The sequence below is a fragment of the Haemaphysalis longicornis genome, unplaced genomic scaffold (genome assembly GCF_048455015.1).
Source record: "Haemaphysalis longicornis isolate Haplotype H1 unplaced genomic scaffold, Haemaphysalis longicornis Haplotype H1 scaffold_2, whole genome shotgun sequence".
Taxonomy (NCBI): domain Eukaryota; kingdom Metazoa; phylum Arthropoda; class Arachnida; order Ixodida; family Ixodidae; genus Haemaphysalis; species Haemaphysalis longicornis.
The window spans coordinates 259,594,357-259,614,575 of record NW_027526295.1 but is presented as its reverse complement, the minus strand read 5'-3'; the positions used below and the strand labels follow the sequence as shown (position 1 = coordinate 259,614,575).

The following is a 20,219-nucleotide window of genomic DNA, read 5'->3' as shown; positions in this document are numbered from 1 at the left end:
TCACCTCTTTAAATTTTATTATATTAGTACTGGTAAAGTGCTCGTTGTGACAAGGTCACTTTGTTCTGTCAATATTCCGCAGCTCAACTTGGGCACACTGCTTGCGACTCTGTGGAAGATGTCCCAAACGGAACTCCTGATTGAGAAATCAACAGCTGAAAAAGTGCAGTGAGTCAGCAGCCCTATACTACTTGGCTTGTTGGGCCGCGAAGAGGTGCTCTGTGGTTCGGCAGTAATATACCTAAGCTGATCGTTTCTGCACTCTAGAAACTGGCTTCGCGGAACGTTCATCCTTTTGCCGATACTGGGCATCACATGGCTCCTCGGCTTCCTTATGCTAGCAAGCCCGGATATGCACTTGACCGGTGCCTATTTATTCACGATATTCAACTCCTTACAGGTAAGTAGCTGTTCGCCAGCACGTAAGAAATCCCATGATTACCCGCACTCTTTGTGATACCAGAGTCCTTCAATGCTTTTCTGGTCACGAAACTCCGGCTCCCGTTTCATACAGGGACAAAAGTTGCCGCTAGGGTCGCCGCTGTCAGCGCGGGGGCATTTCATGCCCGCGCCACCCGCGCGCAAGCATTCTGCCGAAGCTGGTACCCGTTCGAGGCAGTTGTTGATAGCTCATAAAATATTCTGCTATCATTCATATTTAGCTTGACGTACAATGTGGTTGCTGCACTCGCGTGTGAAAAGGTTTTCTTCGCTTACCTTTGCATGATATCAACGCTTTGATGGAGCCGGAGCCAGTCGTGCTGCAGCAGTTATGAATGTACCTGTTGTTGCGACAGTTCTTTCATCTCGTGCAGAGCAGGGTAAAATTGTGCTTTGTTTAAGCGAAGGTTATCTCGTTAGTTTTGCGACTCTGGCGAAGCCTCAGATTTAGAAATTCGCAAATATTATACGCGCAGTGAGCACCCTCGACGACGCTGATCGCGCGAGTTATATGCAATCCGACCGTCTACGCCGCCGGTGTTTGCCGCGGCTGCAGTACCGAAACTAAAGCTCAAGCAGAATCATTCAGTTGATGATAGCGCATAGAATATTCTGCTATTACTCATATTTAGCCTGACATACAATGTGGCTGCTGCACTCGCGTGTGAAAGTTTTCTTCGCTTACCTTTGCACGATATCAACGCTTCGATGGAGCCAGTCGTGCCGCAGCAGTTATGAATTTACGTGTTGTTGCAGCAGTTCTTTCATCTCGTGCAAGGCAGCGTAAAATTGTGCTTTGTTTAAGCGAAGCTTATCTAGTTGGGCTTGCGACTCTGGCGAAGCCTCAGATTTAGAAATTCGCAAATATGATACGCGCAGTGAGCCCCCGCGGCGACGCCGATCGCGCTATGCAATCCGACCGTCTACGCCGCCGATGATCGCCACGGCTGCGGTACCGAAGCTAAAGCTATAAATTTCGTGTGTTTAGTTTGTTACAGTTGACCTCATTCCTGTGCGCTCATTACATAGAGCTTCAGCAAAGCTTCAATGTGCGAGCGATGAAGCGTTCGTCGCATTAATACATGCCCATCTCTAGGATTCTAACCAAGTTTAAGTTCGAGTTCGCAGCTACCTTGTGTTCCTTTTCATGGAACTTCAACAGGGTAATAAAACTTGCTGTTGGGCTAGTTGGTTCATTCAACAGAGTAACGTTGCATAGGCACAGAACGAGGAAAAGTGCGTCTCGCGCAATATTGTGCAGCCACTCAAGGTCATTCCTGAAGCTCCAATTTTTGAATGAGTTGCTTTCCCAGAAATGCCCCACCCTCAGAGCCAAATCCAACTACCACTTCGATGTTGCATGCTTCAGTTTAACAGGGCGTTTTGCTATGATCGACTATACTCGCAAGGCATAGCTATGAAGATACTTGACCGGGGATGCTTGACCTACTGAAATGAAGCAGTGTTTCAAAGTCTCTAAAAAAAGCACACCTGTTCCCAATACCCTGCCACCTGTAACTTTTGCCCTGTTGCTGGCACCCTATACCACGTGGTATGGGAGTGTCAACGGACCCCCACTCTAACCCCAAATCCCAATCCTACCTATGAGCAGTGGGTGGAGCAGCTGACCAGCTCCGAGCTCTCGGACCAGCGCCGACTGGTGGAACGGGCCCGGACGGCCAGCCAGCTCCAAGGCATCTTGGAATAAGGATGCCTCTCACTGGGTGGAGGCCCTAAGAACATCCTCCTGCTCATTACTAAAATAAATGTTTGTCTCTCTCTCTCTCTACAGACCGAGAACATTACTAATGAGATAGGAAGTCTGGGTTAGTGACGACAAGGTTACATCTTTTACTTATTAAACAAAACTGTCGAGCGTTGCTTACGACAGAAAAAGTAAATTAGCGCTCAGCTCGTAACACAAGATCAGACAGCAGGGTGCATCCATGCACTAGTAACAAAACAAACAAATCCAAGGGCGAGCGAGCAGCGAGCGAACAGGAGTGCAAAGAGCGCTGCTCGTCCCTGCTGTTTGGGATGCTTCCGTGCTTGAACATGGCAGAATTTCTTCTGCGATGGCATCAGGCGACGACAAACGACGTCTCTTCGTTGCTGGCTGGACCCTTGTTGAACGGGATCGCGGCTTCGGCTTGCTCAAATACGCCGGCAGCCCGTCGAAGCGCCTTGGAACGGCGTCGGGCCGCAGCTTGGGTTTCTCACGGCGCAAAGAGACGACGTCTCCTTACACCAAAAAAGTGTCGTTCCAAACCACGTCCGCAGTGTCAAAATGTTTTTCGCAGACACGGACATGCTGCGAGTCAAAAGAAAAGCCGCCGGCTTCCTGCCGCGGTATTGCACGTTTCCACTGCTCGCGCTTATCGGCATCACTTGGCAAGCAAAACAACGAGACCTTTTCGCTCGTACCTCTGTAGCCGGAGTGGCATCCCGGTACGCAACAAGTCTTGGGCATTTCCGCCCAGCGTCCTCGCACAATATCACCAAAGGCGTCACATCAACTGGTAACTTAAAACTCAGAAAACAACGCGCCGATGCTACCGGATTCCGTGGGAGTGCAGCCTCGCCGACGCAGCGCGCAGGTTTCGTCTGTCCCCCACTATGCACTCAGCGCCGCCCTGCGGCGGCTTCGGCAACATAGCAAACTGCTCCCATAGCGTTACGGCGGAGTTTCGTGACCAGAAAAGCATTGAAGGACTCTGGTGATACTCTTGTATTTTTTCATGAAAATATTTCAGACACGTGTATTGGGCTGTGAAGCGCCCAATTCAGAGCATAGTTAGAGATTGAAGAAATTCTTCGGGGCACTTAAGTCTGTTTACGAGCATTAAAGGCGAAAGCTCGGGGATAATTATTATCAACCTTTTTTATTTGTGTCTATGCTATCCCGCCTGCGGCAGCGGAGACTGAGGGTGATCGGACGATAACAACACAGGACGCAGATCGCCGTGATAGTGAACGCTTTATTTTGTGGGCCTGGCCTTTTTATAGCGGTGGTTCAGGGAAAGGAAAAACCACGTGATGTACGGACGACACGATAACAAGCTTCCAAGTTTGCAACTTCAGGCTACAACAATCCTCCACCCGGTCTATACTATTCTTCTATACTATACTAGAATAATGGTCTATACGGTTTCTTCTTACGGCAAGATCGTCGTAGTTGCGGAACCAGGTTGTCTTCAACGGGAACGGGATGCGCCAGCGCGGCTTCTTCCTCAGGAGGCACCAACGCTGTTTCTTGCACCGACGTTGCTTATTTTGGAGAGGCTTTCGTCACTTTGGCTGGGCTCTGACATGGGCGAACTTGATCCAAGTGTCGCTGCAGCTCACCTTCATCCGTCTGGATTGTGACCATGCGAGAGCCCGTTGTTCCTTTTACAGTTCCTGGAAGCCAGCGTTATGCTTGGCGAAAATGCGTGCCGAGACAGAGTCACCGGGGCCGGGCGTACTTTCGCTGTCCTCCTGCGTACAGAAAGGAATAGACACAGATAGAAAAAGGTAGTTGTCTAGGCGCTACCGAACTAGGCATTCCAAGAGCAGCTGGTACGGCGAGTGTCCGTCTTCCTGAGGTGTTCTTCGATAGTTAAAAAGAAGCCTCGCTGAACGCGTAGGTAGATTTCCCACCTGGAGGTTCTTGGAACCATCCTTAATGGACCGAACGGCCCTTTCGCCTAGACCGTTTGCTTGAGGGTGGTAAGGTACCGTACGCAGGTTTTTGACATTGTTTACAGCCAGAAACATTGCAAATGCGTCGGAAGTAAACTGGGTTTCATTGTCGCTTACCACCGTTCTGGGTACACCTAACCGGCCGACGGTCTCGCGCAGCACCGTGATGGTATTTGCGCCTGGTTTTCCGCAGTCATTTATTTGATTTTGGCATGAATTACTTTTACCAGCCTCTTTTCTGCTACACCGTGTATTCGTCTCGTTTTTCACTTTCGTTTCGTCGTATTACGGTTCGCATTACGTTAGTAAGCAAACTGGCACACGTCAGAGATTCAGCGCATTCAAGGTTCTGCGTGGATGATGTGCACCTGTTTTACTCACGTGTATTCACGCTCAGGTGTAAGGCAGGCCGCACTATCCTGCTACGTCTGGGAGATGGAAGCGCATCGGGCTGCTACCGTGGACACCCCGGGTTTGAATTGTTGGTGGTAGAGCTTGGAATTCTTGGGTACTGATCTTCAGTCTGCAGGTTCAAGTCGTGTCTTGTACGCGCCGTTTCTTTTTTGTGTTGTTCTAGAACGAAATACTCTCTCCTTGAAGCAGCTCTCTTCTGACCAGTGTTGAATACTATCTTGATTTTACGTCATTCATAGCCATTAAGGTATCAATAACACTTGTCGCAAGAGTGCTTCATTCTTATTACACCGACCAATTTTCGCACTCGTACTAGGTTTTCTTCAATGCCTTCTAATAAAAGTAAGAAAAACTGTTCTCACCTAACTTTTTTCCCACAGGGATTGGGAATATTTGTGTGCCACGTTCTCCTAAAGAAGAAGGCACGACACGAGGTTTTAAGAATTGTCGCCTCAAGAGCAAGGACGCACGTTTCAGTAAGTGCACTCTCGACAACCGGTTTTTTTTATTTCTTGATTCCAGTGCGTTATATTAATCGGTAGGCCAAATATCCGGGGACGTAAGTGCTATGTGGCAGAGAAAATACCATACGGTGCAAGAAGAATGAAACTAAAGCAATTGACTTGACAAGAAATTGTTAAGTTTAAGACTAAATGAGAACTTATCTGTAGGCCTCTGAAGTGCACGACAAAGAAGCAACCACAACACCACGACGGTTCGATCACGCCAGCTGAATAAAGATTGACCTAAAGAAAACGAAACGTTGTGGTCTTCGACTACGAAGCGTGGATGCATCGTATTAAAATTTGCCTGAGTAACCATAGTGGGCTAAATACAAATTCGTGAGCGCGAGCGTTCTTCACCAGAACAGGATCTGGCAGCACTAGTGTAGTATTACTTCGGGCCGCTGGTCTTTCACATGTGTTTCGTAGGTTTATGGTTTTGAATGGGGGAGCGACCCGTTCAGCACGACATCCACCCACCATCTCAACCAATATGTCTGGACAGTTGCCTGGTTTGTTAGTAATAATAACACCGGTTACCAATGAGGCTAAAGTAGACAGGTATAGCCGCATCTGGAAAAGATTTTAGAACAAACATTGTTAATAAATTCCACCAGTTGCCTGTTGATTCGTAAGCATTCTCAAAACGTTTGCTTTGATTGTGACTTTTTTAGTTTCATTGTGAGTATCCAACTTGAGCTACTTTTTTGTCATTTGAGTGTGCGTCTGCGTTTGGATTGGTTGAACTTTAGTTTTTCTTTGTTATTTTTACAATGACCTATATTTACACATTGCAATTTATTTTTTAAATTCATCAATTATGTATTTTTGCACCGAGGCATTTGGCTACATCTTTGGTGATTTTTCGCGTCGTTAATTGTTCAGAAAAAAACCTTATATTTTCAATATGAAGGTGCCCTTGAAGGCCCTTGAAATTCAAAATGGCCAAAAATCATACCAAAACATGAGGACGCGAAATGGAACAGAAATACTATGTGACTATGTGAGTGATTAATAACAGAGTTTAATTTGTTCAACGAAGTAAATACATACCATGCCACGATTGAACTGTGGGACAGAGAACCGATAGATATAAACAAGAAACACACAAAACAATATTTTATATATGGCTCCCTCTAGCCTACATGCAGCGACATATACGCGTACCACGCAGGGTTATCAGCTAACACGAACAGTAACTCTGAGAACAAAACGCCGCGAATGTTTGTAGCGGGGTAACATTATTAGAGTGTTACAGATACAATGACATGGTCAACACTGGAAATACGTCATGTTTATTAGTATGATGGTGATGCTAATACTCTACCATTCTAATTTGCAAACGGTTACTGCTTACCTCTACAAAGCAGCTTTACAAGCGCAAAACAAACGCCCTTTCCTCCAGCGGGGCGAATACCACTTCCAGATGTTTGAACAAACGCCTGCGTATGAGCAGCAGCATGGGGAACATTGCCTTGTAAGGGCGGAGCTGGAGTGACGCTACACCACAACACCTCCATACAGCCGGGGCCCCCGCACCTAACAGGAACGCCACTAGGGCGAAGCGCTAGGATGTTTGCAGTAGGCGCTGCCGGAGACCTACAGCAAACATCCTGATCAACAGCATCCAGAAAGTCTTTGTAGGCAACACAGAAAGATTGCGTGCCCCAACGTCTCATGTTCTCCGCACTGAGGACATCGTGGCGATGGTGTTACGCCTCATGTTCTCAATCAGTCTGTAGTGGGGAGAACACCCAAGCTACGCAGAATTCCAAAACACTCGGCACAATGTAGCTATAAAGCTTGTCATGGCTCGTGAGTACATTAACCAAAATTTGGCTGCGTGTCTGCTTACTTCGTTGCAAATGTCGTATCAAGCCCATAGTCGTCTGGTACGTCTGCCGCGCAAATCAATTCCCGTTTACCGCATTCCACTGCTTCATTATGAGTTACTTCTCCACGCGCGATCCACACGCCATTTACACGCATCTTTTATTACTGTTCAGCAACTTGGAATGACGCCAGAAGGTATTTTTCTAGCAGTGTGGCTCGCGTCCTACGGAAGGGGCCGGGATGGTTTTGCGACAGCAAGTCCAGTTGCAGGAATACAATGTCTCGTGACCCCGAGTTCTTACCTCTTTTAAAAATTATGGGTCACCTCAGCTTCGCTGGTCATCCACCTTCGCAGAGTGCAATGACTGGTGTTTTTTACTGAGTATTTACACAACTTAGAAAGTTTCATTGCAGCTTGTCAAGTGGTTTATTCTTGCGCTCTGACGACGTAGGAAACCCTGTAAAACACTTCCTGCAGGCATAAAGGGCATCCAGTAAGAGCCCGGGCATCCCGCTTACAATAATTACAGGGAGATATGAGTCGAAGCACAAAGAACGCCGGCAATTTTGGACTTCACAGGTAACATACTGACGGCCCTATGAATTCTTTCTGTCGACTCGCAGAAGTCATCGAGGACCTCTGACTCGAATTCCACGTCACTCATGAGCACGAGGCAAGCCGCATCGCCACCTTCGAACCCAAACTGCACCGGGCCTTTTCATCAACAAAGGAGAGAACCCTCTCAGCCTATCAACGCCGAGAATGACGTGGTGAAGAGCAATCCACGAAAATGGTGGCACGGAGCCTTCCGGTACAACGACGAGACCTCCGGTGCCAGAGGAAGAGGTGTTATCGAAGGATGACCCCATGCGTTCAATACTTTGGCATTATAACAGACAAAAATAGGTACCGGTACATCATCATGTATACGCGTGTAACGCCCGCTGCAGGGTACTCGACCACTGTTAGTATCTTGCACTCAAGCGAACGTTCGTCCATCGTCCACAGGGCATCATACTGGTTCGATCTGTTTTCTGTGCAGCCTTTTCACTAACAGGAGTATCAAAATAAACAAACAGGGCTAAACGCCATTTTAGGGCATTCATGCATGGAGGATGTTAACCATTGTAGTGGTTACGCTTGGTGTGACAGAGGCGTGGGCTGCCTGTCGCCCCTTTTGTTATCCACTAGTGTCGGCATTTTGCCGCCGTCATTCCCATCCCTCTCCTTCTGTCGCTTACACGGCTGTGAACTCGCTGCACGGTACATTTTACAATGCATACCAGCAGTGACGGGACTAGTCTAGACGCCGTGCCACGGGTGCGTCAGCAGAAAAGGGCCGAGTAGCGCAGTTCGGCTAGAGTGGGCCATTTAAGCAGGCGCTCTTTCGTTCTCGGTTCCTCTATCCCTCTCCACCGACCAATGTCGACAGTTGTTGATTGCATGCTCCTCTCGTGCTGATGTAGTAATAAGTTCCAGCATCCGTGGTTGTTTAGCGTGCCAAAATATTGTACACGTCAGCGGTGCTTGTTTTTGCTGCAAAAGAGATACAACCACAATGGTAAGGCATTTTCCTTTCTTTATACTCGTGGCAGAATAACACTGCAACAGAGACTACACTACGGCAGGTGAACAATTATGGGGTAATGCGGCTAACTACCAGGTACAAATATGCTGCAGTTCTATTGGCCAGCTTGGATAGTTTACTGGTGTTTACCACATTATTAAATTGTCATATACGTTGCATGAAACAAAGATTGACTTGAAGGGAAGATTAAGTATTTGAATAAGTTCTAAATCATATTATGACTTTCCCCATTGCCACTCAGTTTTTTCTGTATTTTTTGTTTCACGTTATGGTGAACAACATTCTTGATTAAATGCCTCTTGAACCACATAGCTACCCCTTTTATGTGCCCATTGTGCCTACGATTATGCACCCTAGTGTGCTATCAACCTCCTCTGTTTCATTTTTCTTTAAAAAGACTTGATTCACCAACCTTTACTTTATGCATTCCCCCGAGAGTGTTACGTTAGGGGACCTTCGTCTGTAATTACTGTTCAGTGCTAAGGTTTATCACATCCTCAAATAAACTTCATCATAATAAACATAAACATGCCTACCAATACGTTCGCGTAACAGTGTTTGCAGCATTAGATAGCATATTGACGGCCTCGGTGGAAGCGGAGATGTTTCATACGAAAAAGAAGACGGGCGTCGCCATTAGGTACATTTCGTTGCTTTTTGTACCAAAAGAGTCGAGAAACAGAAACAAATAAGGAGGCTCTTGCATGCCAGTGAAGCTCTAAGGAAAAATTGGCAACTTTAAGATAAAATGAATGAGAAGAACTCATACTATTTTTACAACTATAAAGGGACAGATTCCCCATAGCCGATTTCGAGGAAGAATAATATTACGACATTACAAACACGCAGGAAAATTAAACGACTTCTCTTACTTCACGTTTCTTTCGGGAAAAATTGCTCTAAACGAGTCAAATATTGTTCAACCTGCTGTGACATTAGAAACAAGGAAAACGGCTGAATACGCACTGACTTGTATTTTTGCATACACATACAGTTACTTTTCCAGAACAGCGACCAAATGGAATGGTTTGCTACAAAACGTTTTGAAATAGAACGCTTTTTTTGAAACAATTGGAAGGCTTGTTTTGTGAGCAGCATAAGCTTTAGTTGTATTTGTGTGCATTTTTTGTAGTCTTATTACGGTATTGCGTTTTATACTGTATGAATTATGCTGTTTTTCTTGTGTGCTTCTTTGGTTTTATTTTGTTGTAAATATTTTGTTTTGGGGGTTTCAGTTTTGCAGCTTTTATTATGTGTTTCTGTTCTGATGCTGTCTCTATTTCTTGTTTTTTTACATGATGTCTCCCCCCTTGTGCTAGCGTAGTTTATGTTGACCATTTTACTTTGTGTTGATAAAAAGCCGCAATTCATTGTTTTACTCACATTGACTAATGCCCCTCTTGCTTGGGCCTATGAATAGGCCTCGAGTGTTATTCGTAAATAAATAAATTAACGTCCTTATCGTCCAATGAAATATTCCAACCAAAAGTACAAGTAATTCATAGGAAATATTTTTTGCATATACAACCAGGGCCCTGACAGTTGGGGACGGCCATAAACATTGGCCATAAAATAGCAACGATGCCCTATACGTGGATTCTTCATTCGTATCGACAAATAGCAAGTGCAGAGTCACCCTTCTTCCTCTTAACCCAATGCCATGATATAAATTGATACTTACCATCTTGATGTGAATAGATCGGTAATATATTATTCGGCAGTTAAAGTTAATTTTTAACGGGAGGATGAGATTTATTTGTGTTTTAAAACATCTGAAATCCAAATTCTGGTATTTTTATTAATTTGGTTATATGACTTTTGGTATATTATGAACTTTTTGTTTTCCTAGATTCCCGGCTAAATCCTGTCCGAATCTAAATTTATGAATAACATTATTACGTCAGCACCAGCTATGCTTTTATTAGCATTTTTCGGTGTACAGCGAATATTGAAATCAGTTGCAATTAATACTCAAAGACAATTTTAATTTTCAGTATTAGTGTACACGGGAAAAATATGCTACTAAACACATCGCCGCTAAAGACGTGGTAGGGCTCTTCGCGAATTTCTATGCGCACAGCCTCAACGCGACAATTCAGTAGGCTGTTCTCACAGTCCTGATCAAAAGTAGCTCTACCAACTGACCTAACCAGCTGGCTAGCCATTTGTAGAGCGAGAGCGAATTGATCAATAACTCGAAGTGGTAGACGTGTTTGTAAAGCTCAGTCCACCTTCGAGATTCCCTTAAAATCTGGTCGAATAACAAATGTCCATCACTTCGAGCTCTGTGAAAACATTTCCCATGCCTAGTGCATTTCCCCTCGCTAAAAGTAAAGCATTGCAAATTACCTTAATAATGCAAGATAGCTTTGCATACATTTCATGCAACGTACATGGTGGTTGCCACGATTGCGGGATCCCTGCACAACTATTCACCTAGGTGGGTCTAGATGGCATGGGGGATACTTCTTTGTCAGGGTGAGGTCAGGGTTAGTCTCCCTGGTAAGTCACGCAGTTGCCTGCACTTGTGCTTTGTTTGAAGTCAATTAGAAGGGTGACATCTTGCACCATGATAAACGCATGAAACGCGTTGCCCCTTGGGTTGGTATAGGTATATCCGCCGAGCGGGCGGGCTGCGTAGAAGTCGTCTACTTCTAGGAGCGGATGGTTGGCCGCAATGTGGGCAGCTTGCTCTACAAATTTAGCGCGGGGGAGAGCCCTTCAGTGCAGAGTAGATGTTGAGCAGAAACCGGTTACGTTTTTTATTAACTACGTTAGTGATTAGCTCGAGCAGTATTCCTAAAGGCTCTAATTGGTGAAAGGGTATTGGATTGCGACCAGTCGCTTGCACACCAGTGTGTGAAGAACATTGCCTTTTTAATAATTCGCATTCTATGCCGAGTGCTCCCCCATCCTCTTCAGCTGGGATCGTGCAACGCCCTTCATTTTTCGCAATAATGCCGATTTCGCGAATGTTTCCCCCGTAATCGATAAATAGCGCAAACGGAGATAATTGGTCGATAAAAATTTTGAACAACTAAAAAAGAAGAAAAATATGAAAAAATTCAGGAAAATGACGTACCGAAGAATTCCCTGCATTTCGACAATAATGGAGATTTCGCAGAAGTTACGCCTTTAAACATTATGATAGCGTAAATGGAGATAATTGGTCGAACGAAATTTTGAAAAAACAAAAAAATATATATAAAAAAATTACGGAAATTAGCGAACCGCGTAACGCCATGCATTTGCACAATAACGCACATTTCGTGGAAGTTTCACCTGTAATCTTTGTAATAGCGTAAATGGAGATAATTGTCAAACAGATTTGAAAAACTAAAAAAACACGAGAAATTTAAGAAAAATAACGGAAAATGGCGAACCGTATAACGCCGTGTCTTTACACAACAATTCAGATTTCGCGGAAGTCACACCTGCAATCGTTACACTAGGATAAATGGAGATAATTGGCAGAAAGAAATTCAAAAACTATTACGGGAACTAGAGATACGTATAAGGTCCTGCATTTCCACAATCATGCAGATTTCGCGGAAGTTCCACCTGTAGTTGTTTTAATAGCGTAAATTGAAATAATTGGTAGTACAGGATTGAAAAAAAAAAACGCGAAAAATTGGCAGGAAAGCGAATTTGGGTGTTGGTCTGTAAGCGCAATGACTTCGGGTAGGGTAGATTCAGTTTAATTCAATTCAGTTTATTTGTTTACATCTTACAATGCGGTAGGCCCGGGCGAAATGCGAACTGCATCCCTTGAGGGAAGTCTGGGACCTCGGTACATGGCAGCCAACGTCGGCAAAGAGTACTTCTTCAATACGAAACAATGAAATATAATATTACTAAAAATCATACCTATTTCAATACATATTTCTGATATCGTTTTTATCATATATTAAATCATGTTAAATCAATTGTATATAATCATGTGCTCAAACCACAGCAGTGACCCGAACACAAGAGGAAAAAAATTCTACGTAAATAAAACAAACAATATACAAAAGATACACTGAAAAACAGACAAAACATGTATGTAAATCAGAACAATACAAGAAAAACTTAGGAGTCAGTGCAGCATGGTCTCAAAGCTTAATACATCAGCTTAACATGCACAAATTATAGATAAGTTCGCAGGTTCTTTACAACATTATTTTACCGGCAGAAAACTATAATATCATGTACTTCAAAAAGATTACAATATTAGAAGAGTAGGCGGGAACAGTGTCAAAAATATGAATAACTGCTTAATAACACAAAAATTACGGCCGCAAGGTACTAGGTGAGTGAACCGTACTCATTTTTGAATCCGCTACGATTACCACTGCCACACAGATAGCTTCTGTTGGGCAGACGGTTGCCTAGTGGATCGTGGTACTGGCTCCCAGGGTGTGTTTTTACAGCGAAGCTGTTATATGCTCAGTTCTGTCCAAATTCCCTGCGTCGACATGGTGTGTAGAAGAAAGTCACATCGACAAGATCAAATCTCCCAAAAATTCCAACTATCGGGACAATGACCTGTAGCTCTCAATCTAATGCAGGTATCTTACAAAAACTCGCAATCGAAATTACCGCTAGGATGTCTCTTTCATTGCGTCGAGTTTTATTGTGTTGTCATAAATAGTCGACAGTGATGTTGTAAACGTTACATTATTCCCATCTGTTGACGTGGCCGTCTACGGAGAGAGTATGCTTACGGAAAACTCCTGTAACTGTTGTTTTTTCAGAAACTTCTGCAAGATATTATATTACAATTAGCCGCTAAGGCGACTCTAACATTACGCCGAGTTTCATCTACTTTTTTGTAATTACGTAGTTCAGAGTGAAGTTGTAAATATTGTAGAATTCTCGTTAGCTGTCAGTACGTGGGCTTTTATAGGAGGGAAAACACACAGCCTCATGCTTGCCCGCCAGAAGATAGCTATAATCTGTCCAAAGTTTATAAAACCAGTTATTCAGGATTTCGCTGATATGCAAATTATAAGCAATATGTTGCCCGCCGCGGTGTCTTCGACCTCGGCCGCGTTGGCTGCTCTTCAGATGAAGGCGAAAAACGAAAACGCCGTGAGATTTCTGCGTGCATCGAAGATCCCCAGGTTATCGAAATTATTCCGCATCCCTCCACTACAGCGCGCCTCATAGCCTAGGTCTGTTCGGTGCGTTAAACCGCATAATAAATCAATGAACAACGTGTATTTTTGTGCACTTCAAGGAATCGGCCTGCTCCACTATTCATCCTTCTTGACAGAATGGAAAGGCACTAAATTATTTTATTTCTTCGTACTATATAGAGATTTTTTTTCTTGGTAGTGTCTAATATCACGGCAACCGTGAGAATTACCGTCAAAAATTTCTCACGGCAGTCGCCTCTCATTGGCTAAGCACGCTGCCCGGAGATTGTATGGGATAAATATTCCCTAAAAAGCCGTGTTTATCGCAGCTGTCCCTGTAGCGTGGTGATACGATATTTGCTCTTAAACGGACCCTGCAACAAGTACTATCGACTACTAGGAATGTATTTTGGGGTAAAGTCCATTGTCCGAGCAATATCCTCCCGAAATAATTATGACAATCCGTTCCCTATCACCGAAACTACGCGAGATGAGAAATCGCGCATAATCGTTCTCTCTCAACTCGACTGCGGACAACGCGACGAAAGCAGCGCTCTCTCTCCCGGAGAGAGGGGCGGCTCGCGGCGTTCTCTCCCGCGGCCTTCGATATATCACAGGCCAGATTGTTTTCTCCTTTTTTCCGCAACGCGGAGGGGTCTATTTCCGGTCTGGTGCCACAAAAAAGCAGGCATTAGTGCCTGCTCGCAAGCGCGCGCTCCGGCTGGTAGGGTGTTTTTGAAGCAATACACGTTTGTTGTCGAGTGGTCTGGTTGAAAGGGAAGTATTGAGCTCATCACTCAAACTCCGCGCGCACTCAAAGCGCAAAAGAAACGGCAAAACTGTGCCTACAGGTTCATGCATAGAATGGGTTCGCACACAGCGCTGACGACGCGGTATTGTCACAGGAAATGCGAGAAATTAGCCGCGAAGTTGACCAGTAGCAGCCGATCGGATAGCCATGGCCTCAATGACGTCGTTTAGGCCATGCCAGGGGTGCATAATGAAGAAAACTGAAGAGAGTGTGGTTGGTTTTTCTGAGTCTTTCAGAGCGATTTCCGCGCTCATCACTTCAAGTACACGTGTAATATCTGGCTCAGTTATTTCTGGTAGTGTATGTTAAGCGTCGCGCACGTTTACTTGCACTGCTCAAAGAGTGTTGCAGAGTCCCTTTAAACGAGAAGGCTCGGGTTCGAGTCATTTACGTTTGGTTAGGTGAGCTTATGTTATGTTCGGTTACGTTGGGACGTAAAAATATTCAGGGAATTTTAGGCCAGCCAGCTTTTATAAAAACTGCAGGGAGAATTTCCCGGGGGTAATTCTCACGGCTGCCGTGAGATTAGACGCAGCCTTTATTTCTTTGTGGACGTCGTACGCTGAGCATATCCTTCGTTTAAAAATGCTTTCCTTCTCTCTCCTATTGCGCATCGCCACTCTTAATGTGCGCGGGTTAGCGGGGCGAAAGCGGCAAAGCCATCTGTCCTGTTTTTTAAATGAGCAGGACATTGTGGCATGCAGGAGACGAAAGTTTCAGGAAAATACTCAGCGCATGGTGGGCTCTCTTTTGGCGAAATATGGTGTATGTGTAAGCCACGCTGCGAGCCTTTGGTCTTGGTGTTCGCTTTTGATACGCCACTGTGTTGGGGCCGTTGTCCAAACCACCATGTTGGACGTGTGTGGGTGATCGCTGGCGTGTTATTTTGTTGTATCGCCGCAAGAGCGGCGGGTTGTGTGCGTGTAGGCACCTACAAAGGTAAAAATAAATACGCTTTCGTTGTGCATTGCGCTGTTGCTTAGATACAGAATGCACCGTTGTGTTTTTTTTTCTGTTGTTGCTGGTGTTGTTTTAAACTTGTAGGAGCACACAATACTCTCTCTACGCCCGACATGTGCATTTTGTATACGTTCAAATGTCGAAACGGTACTACCGGTCTATCGTTGTGATCGTGCGTCGAAGAATGTTTGCGCAATAAATCCGGCACACAAATATGCGCCTTGGCTCGGAGAATTCTATATAATGTGTGTGCTCGCCTACCGGTGGTCTCCTTCTTCCAGATACGGCTTCCCCTCGGGAGCCCCGACAATCGCTACTGAGGGCTGCCAGCGTGGGCAGTGAACGCACCGCCACCCATACTTCGGGGAGGTTACGGTCTTCGAATATCATCCCTGGAGCCGGTCTACCACCGCCCGACCACCATCGTAGGGAGCAAAGAATGAACAAGGAAAAATGCACTAGCTATGGAGGGCGAGAGTCGACGTTGTTGAATGTGCTGAAGTACGCCTTCGGCCGACGTAGAGGCACTTTGGGCAGAAGGCACACCGGGATGTCGCCGCCCTTGATGGGCCTGATTCGGACTCCGAGCTTCGTCGCTCACCGGCGCGGGGATTACGAGGTCTAATGGAATATCCTATAGACTCTCCTTTATAGGTGTACTTGCTGACGTCACAAAGCCTTGGTTCGAGTGTAGCGAGGTTGGGTCCAGGTTGATGCACGTGCTTGTTTCCTTGTCGTCGCTGATTGTAGATCCGAAGATTGCAGATGGCGTGGCCAAAGCGGGTGAACTTGCTGCGTCGGTTGACACCAGCAAGGCCTGAACAAAAGCCGCCCGCATCTTCCCACGGGGGGAACTCGAGTAAATGCGTCGCATCTACTCGAGTCAAGCAAAGCGTCACGTCAAGCGTAAGCCATGCAAACACGCCCTTGACTGAATTCCGAACGCGCGCTCCGCCGCTTAAGGGGTATTCACACGACGGAGCGTTTCAGCGGAGAAATCCGAGGGAGGTCGTGACGTCACCGCAGGCGGACCTCCGCTCGGCTAGCTCCTTCGCTCACACGGAGGATGCGACTTTCGGACGGACATCACTGTTTGCAGCCGCCTATCTCGTAAGCGTAGCTGCCGTAGCACCGCCGATTCCGCGACGGCGGCAATTTCTGTTAAGCGCATACGTACTGATCTTGTCAACCGACCAAAAATTGGTCGTCGACGCGATGCAGGTGCTGCCGCGCGGAGAGAACGGCGCGCGACGTAGTAGCAGCCGACCGGCCCACCTACAGGCCCGCATACTGATGTTAGGCTTAACACTGCGGCTAATATTCGATCGTCGCTCTGGCAAGCGGCTCAGGTGACGATTTTTAAAGCAACTTTCCATCACATCATTACCCCGTTTCTCGTATACGCAGCTTTGTTTGCGCCTTGGGGAGCAATAACAAGCTGTCGCTCGAGCTACCGGCGCCGGCCTGCGCCACTTCGCAGCCGCGGCCGCCGCTCGCCAAGCGCCCGTGCTGGTGGTATACGCGCCCTCGGTGCGCCTGTCATGTGCGCCACGCATTTTCGCGTCCAATGTATTAAGAAGCGATAAAAATAAAGTGCCTGCAACCGCTCTAGAACTTCAGTCGCGGCCAGCTGCCCGACGAGCGGACGAAATCCCGCCGCCTCCGCCGCGGAGCGTCGGAGGGTTTGTAGCTCGCGAGCAGAAGCTCCGATCTCCCATCGGAGGCGGTGCGCCGGAGAGAAACCGTGACGTAGGGGTCACGTGGTGCGCACTCCTAGGAGCGAAACGGCGGGTTTCTCTCTCGTGTGAATACCCCTTTATATACGTTGAGGGGACTGCGTAAGGCGGTCCCAGTCGACGACGTTGGCGTACTTGTAAAGCGGCGGGGACTCTAGGTGTTTGAGCCAACCGCGGATGTTGCTTGGCCGGAGAACGGCACACCGGTTATATGCGCAGCGCGCCCGAAGGAGAGGAAACCGCGGAAGAGAGAGTACTGCACATGCGCCGGCCCAAGCGCGTCTGCCGCGGCTATGACGCAACACAATCCAACACAATCCACTTTAATCCAATCCAATCCAATCCAATCCAAATCCAATCCAAGCCAAGCCAATCCAATCCAATCCAAGCCAATCCAATCGAATCCAATCCAATGCCCCTCGCGAGAGAGTGTTCGAATCCAATCCAATGCCCCTCGCGAGAGATGTGTTCGCTTACGCCTCGACTCGACGCGCATGCGCAGTGAGCGTGCGGACTACGGACGCCAACGCGGGTGACATCGTGAGTTACTGAAATGCTCTGCATTTAAAAAGAACAGTCGCATAGTGAATGCACTGCTCCCAACGCTTGCGCCGTGCCCACTCCATAAATCCGGTTGAAGCAGCATCCGCAACAGCACCATTGTCATCGCTATGCGGTTGCGTGGTCTAATAAAGAAGAGAACGAAGTTGGCCCCTGAGGCTCGAACGCCAGCAGTGCGTCTGCGTCTCCTATCTCCGCGGCCCTGGCCCGTCGGCCACAGGCGCCGTGCAGAATTTGTGGACGCGGGCGGCCCGCTTCCTTACGCGACGGATTGCCCGGCCTACAAAAGTGGTGACCCGGAGACACCGGACTCAAACCAACCATGCATTCACCGTTGAGGTATCAGCGAGGCTTCAACAGCGAGCCGCCATCTTCGCCATTCCCTCCCATGCCACCGTTCAACCCCAAGGACCCGGAGCTATGGTTCGCGCTCATGGAGAGCCACTTTTACATCTGCGGCTTCTTTATCCAAGCCACAAGGTACAACATTACGTGCCGGGCTCTCCCGAGCGAGGTCTTTACCCAACTCCGCGTGGAACCATCGGGACCAAATCTCTACTGCGACCTTAAAGATGTCGTGCTAGAGTGCTTCGGCATACCAGTGGTTCGTCTTCCGCCGCTCACGACCGAACCGAGCTCACCCACTTCGAAGGCCCAACCACCAGCGCATATGCCGAAACTCGAGCCTCCTACCAATTTCCCCAAACTCAATGACAACGGCGCTCCTATTGAGACGTCGTCAACTGCGATATCGTCGTCCCCGTCGCTGCCAATTACCGTGACTTCTCATCAAGACGTTGAAACCCGTTCTATCCTCGGCAAAATGAAAACGCCCAATCCACCGCACGGGACTGACACTTCAACGAGTGCCTCCTTGACACAACCTTGCGTCATTGATTGCGGGCTCACTCATCTTGAGCGGCACGCTTCTGCCCTTGAAACTATAGAGCCGTTGTCCACTCCTGATGTGAGCTCCACAGTGTCTCCGACAGTTCTCGGAATCCATGCACCATCAAACGAACCAACAAAGTTGCCTTGCTCAGCTCCAGTTCCTTTGCCTGATGCATTGTCGTGTGCTTCCGTCGATCCTGACCACAATTGCTCTTCAACTGCTATAGGCTAGCGTAGAGACCACGCCATTGGTTTTCGCACCGGCAACCGTGGTCTCCAATGCCCGGCGTTTCAGCCAAATGTTGCTCATGGGAATTTCGCCCCAGTCCTTGAGCCCCGTGGCACGAAGAAGGCATTCGCTTTGGCTACGAGAAAGAGGGAACGACGTCCAAAGCGCCGTGCGTGGCTTCGACGCCGCGGTCGACCACCGCGCCGTCACTCAATCTCCACGTCCCTGTCTGCTTCCAGACGAATCCAAGTTCGACATCGGCACCATCTCAGGCCCAGGCTTCTCCTTGTACCTGCCGACTTTCGAGCGCGTTCCCGCATTATAATGTTACCCACAACTCATTCGAGAGTCTCTGTTCACAGACTTACACACTACGACCTCCGGAATTCGTGGAACAGCATCATCCGTCACGCGGGCAGACCTCTGCCACACTCCCAGCCCAGACCTCCGGAATTCCCTCTGTGGCTACCGGTGCTGCAAGGACCCCGACTGGGCGTGAACATTGGAAATACCGATCTCGATTGACAAGGACATCATTTGTGCATATCTGTGCTGATAGCGCTTTCTTCTGTCATCTCACTTGCACATAGTTAACGCTTTTACGCAGTTGTGTATACGGCTCATGTCTATTCTCAGCACTTTTCATCGCTGGCTTCAACCTGCTCGCTAGGGGGGAGGCCATCTGTAGCAGCATCCGCAACAGCACCATTGTCATCGCTATGCGGTTGCGTGTCTAATAAAGAAGAGAACGTAGTTCGCCTACAGTGAACTAGAATGTCTTCGCCCCTGAGGCTCGAACGCCAGCAGTGCGTCTGCGTCTCCTTTCTCCGCGGCCCTGGCCCGTCGGCCACAGGTGCCGTGCAGAATTTGTGGGCACGGGCGACCCGCCTCCTTACGCGACGGACAGCCCGGCCTACACGGTGACCGGCTACTTCCTAAAAATTACCGTCCTGTCTCTGTAACTAGTTCCTGTTGCAAGCTTTTGGAACACGAAGTCGTGTCGTTTATTCAGGATTTCGTTACTAAAAACAATATTTTGTCCCCCCATCAGCACGGCTTTCGAAGGGGCCTATCTACAACCACGCGGCTTATTTCGACGGTACACACGATATCGAGTGTACTCGATCAGTCCGGTCAAATTGACGTTCTGTTTTTAGACTTATCGAAAGCCTTCGATAGAGTGCCTCATGGAAAACTATTATATAAATTAGAGTGTATAGGGTTACCTTTGTACATAATTCGGTGGAGTGCCTCGTATTTAGCCGATAGAAAACAGTTTGTAGAAATTGATCATTGTTCCTTTAGTGCACTTTCTGTTACGTCGGGCGTTCCACAGGGGAGTGTTTTAGGTAACCTGCTGTTTCTTCTTTATGTAAATGATTTGGTGGATGTAGTGCCTCATGATGTATCCATAAGTATGATTGCGTATGATTGTGCTGTTTTTAAAGAA

The 20,219-nt window shown here is 47.2% G+C and overlaps 1 protein-coding gene across 2 annotated transcripts in view; it reads left to right on the top strand.

Annotated features, from left to right (window-relative positions):
• Positions 1-15,847, top strand: part of LOC144170482 (uncharacterized) — a 78,201-nt gene extending 62,354 nt beyond the window's left edge. Inside the window, exons 21-24 of one of the 2 annotated variants that reach the window (XM_077700316.1) lie at positions 83-168; positions 268-400; positions 4,917-5,012; positions 7,497-15,847. In XM_077700316.1, the coding sequence (XP_077556442.1) occupies positions 83-168; positions 268-400; positions 4,917-5,012; positions 7,497-7,736 (555 nt within the window). In that variant the 3' untranslated portion in view covers positions 7,737-15,847. The remainder of the gene's footprint in view (positions 1-82; positions 169-267; positions 401-4,916; positions 5,013-7,496) is intronic. The other variant, XM_077700315.1, reaches the window with a different exon arrangement.
• The last annotated feature ends 4,372 nt before the right edge of the window (positions 15,848-20,219 follow it).